Here is a 17,720-nt window from a genome sequence, read left to right as displayed (position 1 = left end):
GCTTTGGCAAGAGCCGGCTAAATGCCGAAAGAATAAAATGCATGCAAGAGATAGTTTGTGGTTGTTCTGTAAGTACTTAATTCAGTTAACTAGCACATATCGCCACCTAGGTTGCAAAGCATATATGACAGAAACGGAAATATGACACTGACGCTCTAGTACTTGTTTTCATGGTTTTAGTGGATCCCAAAGAAGGGTAACATAAGGACATGCTGATGCAGATGCCTTGCAATGATACGGTTGGTGCGATCAGCTGACAATGGCTGATCTTAGCCGGTTAATTATTGTTCAACAAAGTTCTGTTTTCTCAGCTTTAGTGTTTTCTATCCGAATTGCGTGTCTCACGAATGTGTCAAGCTAACATTACAAAAATTTAATACCCCTTCAAAATCACAGTCCCTCAAAATCTTGAGTAACATATTAATTAGTACTGAAGTTACTTCACTAATTTTGTATGTACTGATCCATTCTTTTTTACTCGAATGAGTTAATATTCTATCGAACATATGTCATGGTGTCATAACTTTAAGTTTGTTCAGGCATGAAAGAGTGCCATGTTAGACATTAGACCGCATCCTCACACGCAAATGAGATGGTAACACCATAAAATATTTTCCAAGAATAGCCGTCCATATAATTCCTTAAGTTCTATTTCTTATATTTGTTTCCCATTCGCATGAAATATGATAGGTGAACTATTATTTGCACATAAACAAAAAGACACGACACTATTGAAAAATCACAATCTACGAGATCAAAAGCACTATGCTTGGTCTATTAATACTAGAAAGATCCATTATTTTAACATACGATATAGTTCGAGTTAATCGATGATAAACACAAGTTAATGTGTACATTTTTGTTGTCTAATTTTGGGATCAATAATGTAGTAGTTTTCCCATATTTGTATTTTAACATAAGTGCTAGATTCATAATACAAATACATTTTCAAAACGCAAGAATACAATAAAATTAAATAAAAATGATATTACTATACTTGGACTCGGGATACTATACTTGCATTAAATTAGTTCTTTTCAAATGGGTTGACTTTAACATATTTTGTAATAATAATAATAAAAACAATAACATAAATAATAATTTTGATAAAATATGTATGGACTTAATACATATAAGAAATTCAATCATAAAACATAATAGACAATTAAAAGATTGAGCCCGCACAATAAAGTCGTAATATTGGGTTCCAATTTTTCTTTAGCCAAATCAAATAATATGATATTATTAAAAAATTGAAAAATCATCGAGCGGGCCAGTTTACTAGTTGAGAATTAAAGGTAAATAAACTATTCCAGCAATTGCATACACCAGCGGCAACATAAGTGATGCGGAAGGCAGTGCTATCGGGGATTTAATGGGAGCCACTAGTTAACAAGCCCTCCAAGCCTCACAACGATCAACGCCACATGGCGCGCTCTCAGCCATTCGCCACTTGTCGCGCTCTGGGCGTTCCCTCCGGATTTTGTTTTTTTATTTTTCCGCACGCGTTTTCGGCTTTCTAAACTGTTTTTTTGAGTCTTTTCAATGTTTCGGTTTTTCACCGGTCTTCCTTAGCTTTTCGATAAAAAAATTGAATTTTTTTGTGTGCAAAAGACGCGTTTCCTTTTTTTCTTCTTTCGTGGGAGTCATGGTTTTGCTTCCACGAGAGGCACGATTTTGCTTTCGCAGGAGTCACGGCCATGCCTCTCGGAAACGAAAAAAAAACGCGTTTTTTTGTTTTTTGTTTCCTTTCGCGAGAGTCACGGTTTTGCTTCCGCGAGAGTAACGGCCGTGTCTCTCGGAAACGGAAAAAACACATTTTTTGTTTTTTTCCTTCCGCAAGAGTCACGGTTTTGCTTCTGCGAGAGGCACGGTTGTGCTTTTGCGAGAGTCACGGCCGTGACTCTCAGAAACGGAAAAAACGCGTTCTCTGTTTCTTTTTCCTTTCGTGAGAGTCACGGTTTTGCTTTCGCGATAGGCATGGTTGTGCTTTCGCGAGAGTCACGGCCGTGCCTCCTCGGAAACGAAAAAAAACGTGTTTTCTCACTTTTTTTTCGCGAGAGTTACGGTTTTGCTTTCGCGAGAGGCACGGTTGTGATTTCGTGAGAGGCATGGTTGGTTTTTTGTGAAGAAAAAAGTTCATGAAAATCTATCAAAATGGGATCTAGTTTTGAAGATCTCAAGGCGATGAATTCAACAGTGAAAACGGTTCGAAATTTGAACGCACGATTTAAAAACAATGTTTTGAATAAACGGATTTACGAAAAAGAGAAAACTCTCAGGTTGCGATAAGTGACGCACATGCAACGCACCACTTATCGCAACCTGGGGATGTTGAGGTAATCTTTTTAAATACTCCTCGACTAGTAGTCATTTTGGAATTTCATAGGATTGAATGGGAACAGACCAACAATGACCCGTGGGCTAGGTTAAATACATCTGGTGGGCCGCACATCAGAAAAATCTACAAACCCGTTACCGGCCGGTACAGAACAGTGCTCAAACGATACATTACAAAACACCGTTGACCCTCTTCTCACGTCGTCAACAGCATAGACTCCCACGGCGTCTCTTGCCCATCACGTATGCGCATTACTCTGCTCACCCGCCACCTGCTATACGCGGGCATCTCGCATCTCCAGCTGATGGAACGCGTGACAATAACAAGAGCGCGCAAGCTCGTCCACGCCGAGCATTTTTCGGACTTAGGCCCAGTTCTTTTGCCAGAATCTGGGGATTCTCCCAAAATCCGACCCTTACCCAGCTTCTCCCAGAATTTTTGAGCCTCATTTGTTTTACAATCCTATCTAGTTAAGGTCTAATTAGATAGGATTGTAAAATAAATGGGGCTGACAGATTCTGGGAGAAGCTGGGTAGGGGTTGGATTCTGGGAGAATCCCCAGATTCTGGCAAAAGAACCGGGCCTTAATAGTACACTTATCTTGGGCCGAATCTCTATATGTAGGGCATTGAAATGAATCACTTCTGGATTTTGCCCATTAAGCTTTTCGTCTCATGCTTCGCTTAAAGGCAACATTTGATTACAAATTAGCCAATCGTCTACCACGTTTTGCTCCCTTTGGTTACCAATATCTCTCTCTCTCTCTCTTGTTTACATATAAGTTGTTTTATTACGTATCTTATATATTTTATTACAAGTAGAAGTCTTGCATCATATTTGACTACATAGATGGTTATATAAGTGACATATATAGCTTGAGAGAAAAACTAGTTTAGCTTCTGTTAGTATGATAGAATAACTACTTCAGCGATACAGCGGCGGCCAATACAGAGGCTACATTGGCAGTGGTCGTGGTGGCCCTAGGAAGCAGAGGGGCTCCTTCGCGAACGGCAGGTAACCGCCGGATAATGTTGTAGCGGCCCTGCGGCGCCGTTCCGCCGCTGGAGGGACCACGACGACGGCATAAAAGGTGAAGGCGGTGCGGTAGGGCAGGGTGGTCATGCGTACGGGGTGGTCGTCCGGTATAGGGTTTTGTTTCTCTTTTCTAGTTTTTTAGTTAAAAGGTTGAGATATCGACCTTTTTATGTAAATTATGACCTAACTTGAATAAAAACCCTCATGGTTGCATGAAATTCATCCGTTTAGTTCAAACAGTGGTTGAAATGTATGCAAAGAACATTGGATGGCTCGCTCCCACATCCGTGTCCGCGCATTGGTTCTCCTGTCCGCCGCAGACGGATGTTGGAGCAAATTTGCGGGTCAGAACCGTAGATGCCCTTAGCTAAGAATAGTAGATGAGTAGAAATCATCATTTAATTATACATGTGTACAGTACACATATGATTTAGGAAATCTTTCATTTTCTTGCCAACTAAGCATATATTTGGGCTAGATCATCACGACTGAGTTTGTAATGATTTGCCATTGTTAATGCTTCCTTTTGATATCAGAAGATACTGTATTAGATAGATTTATTGTATAAACAATCTACACCAATTAATGCCCTGATTTGAAAACATAAGGACGTGATATTTACTTAATTATTTATTATAATTAATAATGCATTCATTTTACACCATCAAACTACGAGTACAAAAGGTATCATGATATATTTTCATAGCTAATGCATCCCTGGTAGTATTGATTCCCGCAGCTTTATTTTTAACAAATTTGACTCCCCAAATATTGATTGATTTGATAACTAAAATATTGATATAGAAGATATTATTAATTATCATTAAACAATTGACATAAATAGGCCGCACTATCTCTACTTACTATTAAACAAGAAAACATATTCATCGTTAAGTGCACACAGCCTATTGTACACATAACAACACAGATCAATTCCAACCTCACGATCAGGACACTTAATTTAATCTAACCGTTAAGATTATGCTAATCCTCAGCCGAGACTGCATTTAGCAATTTGCTCCGGCGGACGAAAACTCTGCCGAACCAAACTTCCGCGCTCCCCGCATCCACCCAATACATCTCTTCCCCAATCCAAGGAATGTTTTGCCGCCGCTCCGTGCGCTTCGGCCCTGATTCAGCGCCGCCTCGCCGTCCGTGCGCCCACTGCGCGGTTGCCGCTTGCCACGCCTCACCCGTCGGGGTCGAGGGTTCGCCTGCAAGCATGATCGGCGGCACCAGCCGCCACGTCGACCTCTTGCGGCGCTCCTCCAACCCCGACCTCCAGCGGTGCTCCTCTGGTACTCCACACCCTGACGCACCACCCACTTCTCCGTCCCCATGCCCCGATCCCCTTCGTCCTCCTCTTCCCAAGCCGCTGGCGTCCACCACATATCCTCTCCCCTTCTCTACAGCCCAGCCCATCCCCACACGGCGAGCCCCTACAGATCGAGGCGTCCATTGCGCTCCCTTGCGATGGTCGCCCGGCGGTAACCCATAACCCAGCTCCTCCCTTCCTCCTCTTCTCCATCGCAGGGGGATGTCACATCCTTCCACCGCAAGGACGTCGTCGACGGAACGGCCCGGATGCTGATTCCGTTGCTGCCTGCGCCTGAAACCACGCGGACACCACTTCCTCGATGTGACCGGCGCCACACTCCACGCGAACGCCATATCTGGTAATCTGGTTATGCGTGTAGGTTTAACTGAAGTTCAGATGTCATTTTATTACTAAAAGGAGGCAGAAGGTAGTGAGAGCGAGGATGATGGGGATGAAGCGGAAGCGGAGGACGTGACTCCCAAGTTGTGCTTTACTAGCCACACAAACTTCAGCTCTCGCAGTTTGTCTCGGAGTTCCGTCGGACAAAATTCTCAGGGAAGCTCAGGACGGTTGCTTGGGCTCCAGGAAGAACTTCTGTATTAACATGGGTGAGTGGATTGTGAGGTTAAATTTCTTCTTCTGATTTGGGGGCTGGGATTGGGTTTAATTGATTTGCGGTGCGTTTGCTTGCAGATGTCCAGAAGCTTGGGAGTGCAAACCGGATCAACTGGAGGTCCTTGGGATTGAAAATAACAAGAGAAACACAAAATTAAGGCATGTGCCGATTACGTCGAATTTGATATGCAATGCTCAGATGTTGTGTTACATGTTAATACAAATATAGCTGCTTCTTGCATGTTTAGGGCTTGCCATTCTCATGTGACTGATAGTGTGATAACTACTGTATCAGGACCATAATTAATATCTTCAGAGGATTTTGAACTGAACTTTGGTTTTGTCCGTTTTAGGTGTTATAGTAATTGTGTCTGTTTTTATTTCCTCACATATTCTGATTGCACAATAATTGTTTGGATATCATATTTGCATACGCTGGCTTGTTAAATACCATCAGTCTGGTGCCAATTTATGACTTCTGAATCTGGAATGTTCACAAGTATATTTCCGTCTCTTTACCAAAAACAAATGTGCAGAATTAGCATGTCCAATAATTGTTATCTTTATCTTTGTTGAATATGTTTTCATGACTTTTAGCTATAAACCATTCCGATGAGGAGTTTGTGAACTGCTTTAGTCGATGATTAATTCATGAAATTTCAGAGTTGCCTGGGGATGACGGTCCGGCCACATCCGTAGCAGGACGTGGCAGCGCTACCACTGCGAATACTTTGACAATAATAGCCTGATGTAAGCTTTTAAAAAAGCTAAATGCAATTTCTCCTTTCTAAAATAATGATTTTTTGATGCAATTTCTCCTTTCTATGAAATTTGGATGCAGTTTAAGCTAAAATAATGATTTTTTTGATAAGTTAGAATATGTAATTTAGTTCACGATTTTTTCCTTATTAGTGGAGATTTATTGTACAGGATCTTTAAAATAGAAGTGTTATTACTTGTAGTGTGCTTTTGTTGAATTTATATATGTAACTTTGAGACGGGCATTGCACGCGCAAGATTACTAGAGTTTTTCTTATTGTGCATCAGGTTAGCGATGTGTAGAAACATCAAACTCCATGCAGTCCAAGTAAATTCTATGTATTTTATTATATTAAGTTTGGATAAAGCAACCTAAGTAGAATAAAGAAAAGTAACTAGAGTTTGATAACCAGCAACCTAAGTAGAGTGGATAAAGCAAAATAACTAGAGTTTGATAACCAGCAACCTAACTAGAGTTTGGATAAAGCAACCTCACTTGTGCGCGAACAAGCTAGGTGTCTGAATTTTTTATGGTTATATGTCAAAATGAGATGCTTAGAGAATTGGCAATCAATGTAAGGCAACGGCAGCACGCAGATCGCCAAATGTTTGTCATTTCTTAGTCAGCAATCCAAATACTAATGGTAAACTGTTCAAACTACTATTCACATATGGTATTGAAAATTTAAGAAGAATCTGAAAAAAGTTGGAGTTTCCAGCCTAATCCTGGCTGAGTTTTTGTTTGGTTTCTATTCGTTATTTTTGTGGTACTATATTTTATACAAAATGACAAGGATAGGCCAAAAATCAAGAATGTGTTATATAGCCCCTGTCATAATCGGAATTACATAGCAGATCTTAAAATTGAGAGGCAACCCTGAAGCCCTACATGGGGTTTAGTGATGTCCGTGATTACTAGCATATTTTCCTACATTGTTTCTGTTGTATCCATTACCTTTATTATTTTTAATTGTGACATTTTGGTGAATGTTACGGTGGTGGCAGAGATCTCATAGCATGTGTGGAGTACCACCCATAGTGAATCATCAATAATTCCCACAGTGAATCATCAATAATACTGGTATGTTCTCTGCTCATATCTGTATTTTGTTTTTTACATGATAGATTGATTTAACTACATTTTACTATGTTATGCCTCAAGTGTACAGAGCTCATTCAGTTTAGGTACATACAGATATTTTAAAACGTGTATTTATATACCTTCCCTTTTCTTTTCATTACCTTCCTTGTTGCTTGTTTTCTATTTTGTGGAACCGTGGAGCTATAGTTGATGGCCACACAATGCAATTAAGGTGCCTTTTACTGCAAACTCAATGCAACATTTTATTATTCCCAAAGAAGATGATGTGGTGATGAGAAAACGTAGCATATAGCTCATTATTTTTTACTTTCCGTCTCACCATTTTTGGAAACATTGTTTTCTGTTAGCAATATATTTTGGCAATGTTATTTTGTATATTGGTTTCTTTCACTCATGTTATCACCAAGATTTGTTGCTCCTGTTATGTCTGAGAATTTTGTTGACCTCGGCAGTGCTGCCCTTTGTATCTGGTTTGAGGCCTGGTTGAATGCATTGTTCGGGCAATTCTCTTCTAAATGAAAAGGCACAGCTCCTGAGGATGAAGGCAGGCTATGGATTCCACGGGCTTGATATGCACTTATAGCTTTGACCACACGCCGGTGGCTAGGTTGTCTGATAGGGAGTATTGTAGTTCCTGGTAATATATTAGGCCGATATGCTGTCAGGTGGGTCGGCGTGCCTGCCAGTCTTGGCAAAGTAGAATCACCTGGTCATACTCCTATATATATATTCTGAAGCATCTCCAACACTTGTCCTGGAAAAAATGCCTAAGAATTTTTGGCAATTGTAATACGCTCTTTCTGTTCATCAATATGGGTTGTGGGCTTCTAACTTTCAGGCATATTTGAGATCTGTATTTTGGACTCTTTCATATCTGCCGCATCATTCGGTCTTATAACTTTCAAGAACATGACATGATGTTTTCTTTTTCTTTTTTGCATTGTCCATTACTAACTTGTGTTCCAAAAAACACAAACAAGCGGTTACTTCTGAAAATCACTACAAGCATCTCTCAATGCTCAAGATACTGTAATACATTGGTCTATGCAGCTTTTAGGAACTTGTCTTGTCTTGTTAATTTCTTTTTTAGTTTTATGCATTGATGGAATAATAGAAAAGACCCTGTTATTCAGCTTGGAGGGTGAGTATTCACGGTTGCACATGTTTGCATTATACTGCTGAAAACTCTTCACACAATAACTCATAATCTTCAGAGGATGATTGTGAGCTAAGGAATCGACTTTCACCTTCTCAACTATATCGAGAATGCAGCTACAAACAACATCATGATGTCGTACAAGTGTTGCTCAACCGTGTAAGGATCATCCCCTAAAAAAAACCTGTCTAAGGATCAAGCAATATTAAGATAATTGGTTGTTCTTTTCTCTATGCATGAGCCTAAATTATAGTCGTAATATTATGTCGTGCTATCATAATATCTTCTTTATGCATTCCCATATATGGTTCTGGTTGTAATATTAATCAAAATGTGCGTTGCACGTGCACGCTTACTAGTGTATCTATATAACAGTAGAAGAGGTGAACACTACCACAAGCAAAAAGTATACCCAAAGAGCACTGATCATTGAAAAGGTAAGAAAGTACTAGTGCCTCTCGAAATGGCTATCTTCAAAAAGAAAGCAGGCGCCCTGTTTTTGGCAACTCTCATGGTCATCGCTACTCTTCGACTAGCCACAACGGTGAGTAACATACACTAGTAAATACACGTATCCCTAGACTATGTTACTACCTTCATAGTGGGTAGTAACATAAGTGTGGTAACATGCAAAGCTTCATTTATTAGGTTATAGACTCATATTGCATTGAGACATGTGATGTTATAGTAACTAGCTAAGTTACTATAACTACCTCTTTCCTCATTAACTCATTGCCACATAAGCAAATTTGCTGAGTTGGACTCGATGTTACTGCTGAAGTTACTCCCACTGTGGCTAGTCTTCTCCCCTCATGCGACGCAAACAACGAGGTGATGTTATTTTACATGTCTTCTTTATTCTCCTTGATCATTTGGTTAACGTGCATATTGAAATGTTGAGATCCCATTAAAACTAGTGTATATTTAGCAATGCCAAAATATAAGGTGGCAAGCTATGTTGCACATAAGTGGCCTAACAAAATGTGTTGATCTGGTGCAGATACAAACAGATGCTCTCCCCCTACCTGCGAAGTGCTATGAGTTGGACTTACCTAACTACACGTTGGAATCATGCAACAAATTTTGCCATGGAGGAAAGTGCACTTCCTACGATGGCTGTTGCTGCCCCATTGCCTAAGACACCACAAAAATGTTAAAAACAAATGGCTCGCATAATAAAAGAAATTCCTACATGCATAATACATATATGTATGTGCTAGCTCTGGCACTTTCTAATCCTATATCTAGCCTACTCCCTCTGTCCTGAATTACTTGTCGCAAAAATAAATAATATTAAATATATCTAAAACTCAAATACGTCTACATACATCCATTTCCATGACAAGTAATTTTGGACGGAGGAGTACGATTCAAGCAAGCATGTTCTTTCTTCGGTATTGCGATTGATATGGATGGAGCTACTCTAAAACCCCTGGTTCCTAACTCAGGTGACTTGCCAGATCCTATCCTGCCGAAAAAAAAACCGAACCTTATCTGTTTCTCTTTTCCTCCCACATGTGAGTGACTCAATTTGGTAAACTCAGGGAGCAGCGGGCGCCGCTGACTCCTGCCCACCTTCTTTCCCGCCGGCGCCAGGTAACCGCACGCGCCGCCAGTCAACAGATCCTCCACGCGTGCCGACCCCAAACCCTCGTCGGCTACCGCGCACATCCCCAAATCCCCGATGCCGGCCGGTGCCCAGCGCCTCCTTGGTTGCTGCTACAGCTGTGGACCCCGTTGACCCGTCGCACTGCTTGGGCCTCCTGACACCATCCCGGGATGTCGTTGTTGCCATGGACCACCATCATGCCATCTGGGCCTCACAGAACCATTTGTATAAGGGTGCCCGTAATGGGGAGTATCATAGGTAGTGTCATGCATGCCAACTAGACAATTTTAATGATGTGACATAGAATTAAATGAAGAAAGAGAGAGTTGAGTATCATACCATATCATATTAAATGATACCATATCATAAAGAGAGAGTTGAGTACCATGATACCATATCGTATTAAATGATGTGCTACTACTACAGAAATTGCATTTCCTATGGTTTGGTAATAACAATAAGTACACTTTACTCTTACAGAAATTCTTTGTTTACTAGTAGAATGCCCATGCGTTGCCACGGGCATTTTAAAAATCTCACTGGTTCATCATGATCATGTTCTACTGGAAAAAAAAAATCTGATATTTATGGATATACGATATTCCTCATTGCAATTAATGTCACTAAATTTCTCGATCCATCAAACCATGGGTAAGTGCAGAAGTAAATGAACCTGAGTTCAATGTCCATGTGTTGCCACAAGCTAACAAATGTCTAGAAAGAGAAATGTTGTGTGGTGGGGTTATTGACTATGCACATGGGATGATACTTCACATCCGTCATGTTGTAGACAAATGCGTGACAATTTGCTTCCTTCCTCCCACTGTCCTCCAATCTATGTGTTTTCTCCCCCTACCTTGTCCTCCAATCTATGTGTTTTCTCCCCCTATCTTGCACAACTATACTCAGAATCTTGTTCAACTCCAAACAATCTTTTCAATTTCGCCATCTCGTAGATTAAAGATGGTTCACACGTGTCAATTATGTCAATATTGTGACACTGGCAAAATCCACGCACTAAACATGTGATGATGACCGGGTTTGGTTAGCGGTTGAAAGATGCCTACGATAAAATGTTTACTCGAAACAGATATTTTCGGGGATAATTTATTTGAAGGAAAATGAGATATTTGGGTTCATCCCAAATTACCGCATATACATTAGGGAACAAATTTCATTAACTCAACATCTAAAATAAAAGGACGTCTTATTAGGGTACATAGACTTGCAGAATAATAGAGAAATGAGGTTATATATACTCCATGATGGACTTTCTTATTATGGCTACATTGGTTCTGTGAAGCAAATAGTGAAGGCTACGTAGATTGAAGTTATTCCTTTTAAAATACAGGAAATTCTTGGAAATGTGAGGAAACCTTTGGTTTGATTTGGTGCCACAGTCACGTCACCGGAATTGATGCAGGTACTTGGAGAACAACGGGTGCGTTGGGATTTGCGTCAACATGTGCAAGATCCCCATGCAGAGCTTCTTCACCGACGAGTTCGGCCTTCCCCTCACCATGAATCCAAGTAAGCTCACTTGATGCCTTTTCCAACTGAAATTCAGTTAGCCCTGGCTGATGATTACCTTGCTCGCTGACCCAACAACGTCTCAGACTTTCAAGACATGAGCTGCGAAATGATATATGGTCAGGTGCCCCCACCATTGGAAGAAGATCCAGTGTCAAAACAACCCTGCTATCCCAGCCTCTGTGAGTGCGCCCAAATTTGGCAACACTTTTCAAGTACTGAACCAATGTAGCGCTGAACTTGCACTAACATGCATCATCTGTCACAAATTTGTTGCGCTGCTACAATTTTTCAGGCTCCATATCGACGCCCTCCGCTGCAATATGTCCCAAAATTCAGAACTAGGGAAAGCAACGAAAACATTCCGGAGTTCAGATCTTGGTCGCTTTCAGTTTCTTCTGCAAGCGCTCACAAGGGTTTTAATACATAAATAATTGTGCATGGTATCCGATAGGCTAGAATTTCAACAGGGACAATAGATAGTGAATCGGTAAATTTTATACATACACTCAATGTATATAATGTAGCCCATATCTTACAGGAAATGCAAAGATACATGATCCGAACTACTAATTTTATAATTGTTGCACCTTTTCGCTGCATGACTAGAGTTTTCGGCTGTCATCATTTTGTAAAGAGTAAATATGTGTACTGTATGTTGTGACTTGTGAGGGGAGCATGAAGCAATTGCCTATGTTCACATTCAGAACATGGAAATAGAGGATGTTGGGGAGGGTCCCCTGCCTCCGCCCCTATTTGGTTCGTTTATTCACTGGACGTCAATACCCGCCCTGTCAGAAAAACCCTCCTCCGTGCCTCTCTTATCAACATTCTTGCCAACCATGTCTCCAACTAACCTAGCATGAGCCGCTTCTCGACCTGACACCTTACCATGAGAAGCTCGGAAAATTCTGGATGATTTTGCCACTATATTACAAACCCCAATTCGATGCGGTATCAAGAAGGGCGAAAACAAACATAGAAATGTCATGGGTTGTCAAATTTTTTAGCTAGGATGAACAGTGTGCATGAGTGTTTTTAGCAGAATTTGTGATACAAACAAAAAGGGTAGATAGAATGTCAAACAGCCTCAACTATTCCTGCCATGCAGGCTATGTTAAAAAATGTCAACTGGGTTCATTAAAATTGCCATTAGTATTGGACATCTCCTACGCTGACCCGCGAATTTGCTCTGGCATCCGTCCGCAGACAGGGGGACCAGTCCGAAGTCACCGATGCGGGAGCCGGCCATCCAATGCTGCCGCAAACATTTCAATCACTGTTTGAACTAGCCGGACGAAATTCATGCAAACACCACGGATTTCATATAAATCGCGAAATTCATTACATTTTGATATAAATCGGACGAAATTTATTACATTTTGGTATAAACCGGACCAAACCCTACTGTAAACCTAATCTAAATGATCGCCGGTGCCCGTTCCCCATGTCCGGCCATGAGCCCCGAGAACTGAAGCTTCGGCTATTGCCTTCGGCTTCTCCATTTCCGCCTCCGTGCTATCCAGCTCCGCCTCCAGAGCCAGCCCACTAAGCTTGGCTTCAATAGAAGGGGAACAACGGTGACCTTCTTGGGACCCGAGCGGCGGCGACCTACCATGTACTACTCTTCCTTGTTGGCGGCGGCGCCCGCGGATGTACCGACTTCGTGGTCCTGGCGGTGGGGCGCGGTCGGGGCGGAGCTGACGATGTCCTCCTCGTTGTCGCTCTTACCCATGCCTCATCCGCCGCCTCGTCGAACTCCCTGTAGGCGGCTGCCAATTCCGCTTGAAGAAGGCGGTACCGCCAGCGGCCGAGGTGGATGTCGCTGGTGGTGTGGTAGGAGTCAGCTGCCGCTGCTCCTCTCTCTCCGGCCGATTGGTGCTGCTAATTTGTTGTACGCAGATCAACAAGTCTCCCGATTGCCGCAGCTACCCCGATCCACTTGCTTCCGGCCGCATTGGGTCGCCTTGATCCGCTCGATCTGCTTGGTGCTTGAACTGCTCGTATGTGACGTCACCCGTTTGTCTTCTTCTTGTTCTTCTTCTTCTTCAATCGTCAAGATATCTCTTATCCAATCCATATTTTGAGTCAGTTTGTCTCTATTCCGACTTTGGTTCACTATAGCCACCTTCTTCGTGTTCTCCGATATATATCTTCATGGCATGATCTCTCATTGTCTGTTCTTTCCTCGCTCCAGTTCATTACAGCTTCATGCCTTTCCGGATGTTACGTGGGCTAGTGATCCCTCGGATCGCCATTCACTTTCTGCTTAATGTGTTTTTCTTGGTGGTTCTCTCATTGCCTAGAAGGCAAAGAAACAAATTGTTGTTTCCCATGAGTCCAGAGGCTAAGTTGTGAGCTATGACTCTTTTGACAGCAGTGGTGATTTGGTTACGGTGGTTAATTCAGGATTTGGTGTTTCTGTCACTACACCTTCTCTGCTATTGTCTGATAGTACATGTGCTATTAGCATTACGCGCGACCCTATGATCTCTGAAGCATGAGCTCACCAAGCATATTGGTATTGACGCTTTTTATGTATGTGCTAGTGTGCGGGGTCAGGTTATTGCTCTTTAGTATGTGCCTTCCAAGTTACAGTTGACTGATTTCTTTATGAAGGCCCACACTAGAGTGCGCCATGACTTCTATCTCTCTAAACTCAGTGTTAGTAATCCACCATGAGTTATAGTCATGTAGCCTTTTGTATTTGCCCCATTGTATAAGGGATTTTTTGCATATTTCCTACAGAGAAAACCATAGTATTCTTCAGGGTTTTCAGGGCGGTGGGGTGGAATGACAGGAAGCCCGTTGTGCTCATGTGCATCGGTCCCGCCAAGTAGTGGCGGAGCTACACCATAATTCCTAGGGGGAGGAACACAAAATAGGAGCGTTTGAGGGGGCAAAATACTATTTTTTCTTTCAGTTAGGCCTCTACCTAATATTTTCTTCAAAGAATTGTTCAAAGTTGGGGGGAAGCTCTGCCACTGCCACCAAGTATGCATTCTAGCTTCCCAATTATCTCACTCACTTTATATTTTGTAAAAAAGAATGTTATAGCACATGTGGCCCGTCACAAGATTTTCGTACAATAACTTGCAAGGATTGCATTGTTTATTTGACTTTCTGCAGGTAATCTTTAAATCCTAACTTGTACCTGTTGACCTTCGCAGGTTTTGTTGATACTAAGATGGCAAATGACAAGATATCAATGTGAAGCCTGGTATACTACTCAACTAGTTGCCTTTTTGTTAAAGGCTATTTCAACACATGCCTTTGAAAAAATAGAGAAAGTAATGTGTTTAAACATTTATAAGACCAACATAATCATCACATAAATGTATTGTCCCTGTTGTTCTTTCCTAATTCCGAGTAATCATTTTTATGGCTGAGAATCTTGTTATGCTTTTCTTGTTGGAACTTGGTATTATCGAAGTTCGCAAATTATTTTCTATGAAGCTTGTGCATTCTTTTATTCTTTTTCAGATCGATAGATCTGTTGTTGAGAGCTTTGGAGAAAGAGGGAAAACATGCATTTTATCTAGAGTTTACGCATCCTTCGCCATAGGCAAGGAAGCTCACCTGCACGTCTTCAACAATGGGAGGGTGTATATTAAGGTGTCAAAACTCAGTGCATGGGAGATGAAGAAGCACTGGTGGAGCTTGAGGAGAAATGAAGGAGGGGGGGGGGGTAAAGAGAAAACATGGTGCCAAATGACTGAATTCTTCATAATTTAATCCTCTAAAAATGTATTGCTTCAGTAAATATGCAAGGGCTGGGGGGCACCCCCCAGAACTACACATAGCTCTACTGCTATGAAGAAGCCAATAATGAGCGGTGCCTAGCTAGTTTAGTTGAACACCTGTGCATTGCCATGACCTTGTCATACGTCATACTCTACATAGTTGTTCTGGTGCACTTTCATCTCTCCACCTTTGAAGTATCTCTAATGCGATTCACTCCCCCTTTTGAATGAATTCACCCTTCTATCAATCGCAAATCTTTATTCAACCGCCAATAAATTGCCTTCATTGTATGTTACCTACATTAGAGCACCATGTTGACTTGTTGAGAGAACAAATCAAGATAGCAGAGCAGGTGTGATATTGAAGATCATGTGACTAACCATCCTTGCCCGAGATGAGCACTGCTCCCATCCCCTTCTATTCTTTGGACATCAGTAAACATGAGTAATAATAACCAATACCAAAACTAAGATGAAGGCGGTTGGCCTGTCAGGGAGGTCGAGGGTTCGTTCCATTTCAAGAAAACTGGGAGGTTGAGGATGCGTTTCATTTCCCAAAAAAGAAGAGGGGGAAACGTATCAGGAAAATCTAGCTGTCATTCACAACATTGAAAAAAAGATGAGACCAACTAGGACTAGCCCTTGGTGGCTGTTAGGAAAGATGCAACTAGCATTCCCATGTTGTTTTCTCCCCAACTAGGTATGATTCTAGGTAGACATAGAACTGTGCTCATTGGAACACTTTGGCATTGTATAGATGAAAGTGACACTGGCAATTGCATATAATGTGTAAAGTACTTTTGTGTAACCGTTATATTCTATGAAGAGCATTGTTTGCTAGTAGCAAAGTGTCTTTTGAAATTGTAGACCCTCAAGATTTTGGATTCTACAAATGGGAGATTAAACTCTTATTGTTGGAGAGCTAACTTGACTGTTAAAAATAAAGACCGCACATGACCATGCTTCTTGTGCCATAATGTGTTGGATTTGGGAGCACATGATCTGTTAGGAAGGGGTGCTTCGACCTCTTGTAAGTACTACCTCTGTTCGGGTTTAGGCCCCCTTGTATATTGGATTCAAGATTGACCATGTATTTACCTAAAAATATATAAAGTATATGCTACACAAAGTGTATTGTTGGATTTGTATTTGAAAGAGGTTTTCTATGATATAGTTTTCGTGACATATAGATTATATTTTATTAGTTAAATGCATGGTCAAATTTTGGCTCAAAATGGAAGGGGCCTATAAAGCCGGACGAAGATAGTAGTTACTTGCAAAAAACCCTCTAGTAATTAGTACCAGCAAAACGCCACCAGTTCCAGCCTAAAGATAACAAAGAAAAGCTCAAGCATGCGCAACACGGAGGTACACACCATACGTCCATCGTTGCATCAGATCAGAGAACTCCAAGTCTGCCATTAGAGTCTCCAAGTTGCAAAATCCTTGCTGGGAAAAGAAGCTTCTCCACCTCCACGTCCAACTTCCCTCCTCTGCTACACCATCCATGTCCTGATTATCCAATCATCCAATATGCAGATGATACCATTTTGGTAGCTAATGCTGATCCTCTCCAACTGAACCACATTAAGAACCTCCTATTACATTATGCAGCCTACACTAGTCTCGAAGTAAATTATGGGAAATCTACTATGATCTCAACCAACACTCCCCCTCAGAAGATGGCTTCCCTATCAACTTTGCTTGGTTGTCAGATTGGTACCCTGCCACACACATATATGGGTCTTCCACTTTGCCTCCTAAAACCCAAGATTGTGGACTTCATGCCCATGATGAGAAGGATTGAAAACACATTACCGAGCTGCTCAACCATGCTATCTAGTGGTGACAAACTCACTCTCATCAAATCTGTTTTGCCAGCATGCCTATATACTTCATGTGCTGCCTCACATTACCAAAATGTGTGATCCATCAAATCACTAGCTACCTGAGAAACTGCTTCTGGAGAAAGTATGGCTCCATGGAAACAGGCGCAGCTCTCATCGCTTGGGACTCCATTTGCAAACCTAAAGCACATGGTGGATTGGGTATATTGGATATCACAACTCACAACAGAGCCCTTTTGATGAAATTCCTCCACAAATTTTTCAATAAGGAAGATGTACCTTGGGTCAACATCATTTGGGAAGCACATTACCAAGATGCTCTCCCAAGTGACAAGATGGTTGGGTCGTTCTGGTGGAAATCGCTGCTTAAACTGCTTCCACTTTATAAAAGTCATGCTATTTGCCAACCTGGTACTGGAGATACAATTACCTTCTGGTCTGATAATTGGACAGGGCAACCTCTGTTGGAGAAATTCCTAGAACTTTGTTCTTATGCGCTTAACAAGGCCTCCTCTATGGCTGAAGTCACTAATCAGCAAGATCTCAGTTTGCATTTCCACAGGCCATTATCTTCCCAAGCATTCCAACAATTCAATGAGCTCACTGCACTGCTAGAAATAGAGAGATTTCCACAGATAAGGACATATGGAAATATACTTGGTCAA

The 17,720-nt window shown here is 41.5% G+C and overlaps 1 protein-coding gene and 1 long non-coding RNA gene across 3 annotated transcripts in view; both read left to right on the top strand.

Moving 5' to 3' along the window:
* The window catches only part of LOC119337670 (beta-carotene isomerase D27, chloroplastic-like), a 29,092-nt gene extending 17,004 nt beyond the window's left edge, over positions 1–12,088 (top strand). Inside the window, exons 4-5 of the mRNA XM_037609832.1 lie at positions 11,552–11,647; positions 11,761–12,088. Of these exons, the coding sequence (XP_037465729.1) occupies positions 11,552–11,647; positions 11,761–11,810 (146 nt within the window). The 3' untranslated portion in view covers positions 11,811–12,088. The remainder of the gene's footprint in view (positions 1–11,551; positions 11,648–11,760) is intronic.
* On the top strand, positions 4,448–8,048 carry LOC119337671. 2 transcript variants are annotated; one of them, XR_005163473.1, is made up of 5 exons: positions 4,448–5,052; positions 5,126–5,302; positions 5,388–6,059; positions 7,074–7,149; positions 7,623–8,048. It is a non-coding gene; the product is annotated as an uncharacterized LOC119337671 (long non-coding RNA). The 2 variants fall into 2 exon arrangements; XR_005163472.1 differs by having other exon boundaries at positions 4,449–5,302.
* Positions 12,089–17,720: the final 5,632 nt, after the last annotated feature.

The sequence above is a fragment of the Triticum dicoccoides genome, chromosome 7B (genome assembly GCF_002162155.2).
Source record: "Triticum dicoccoides isolate Atlit2015 ecotype Zavitan chromosome 7B, WEW_v2.0, whole genome shotgun sequence".
NCBI classification, from domain to species: domain Eukaryota; kingdom Viridiplantae; phylum Streptophyta; class Magnoliopsida; order Poales; family Poaceae; genus Triticum; species Triticum dicoccoides.
This window is presented reverse-complemented; position numbering and strand designations above follow the sequence as displayed.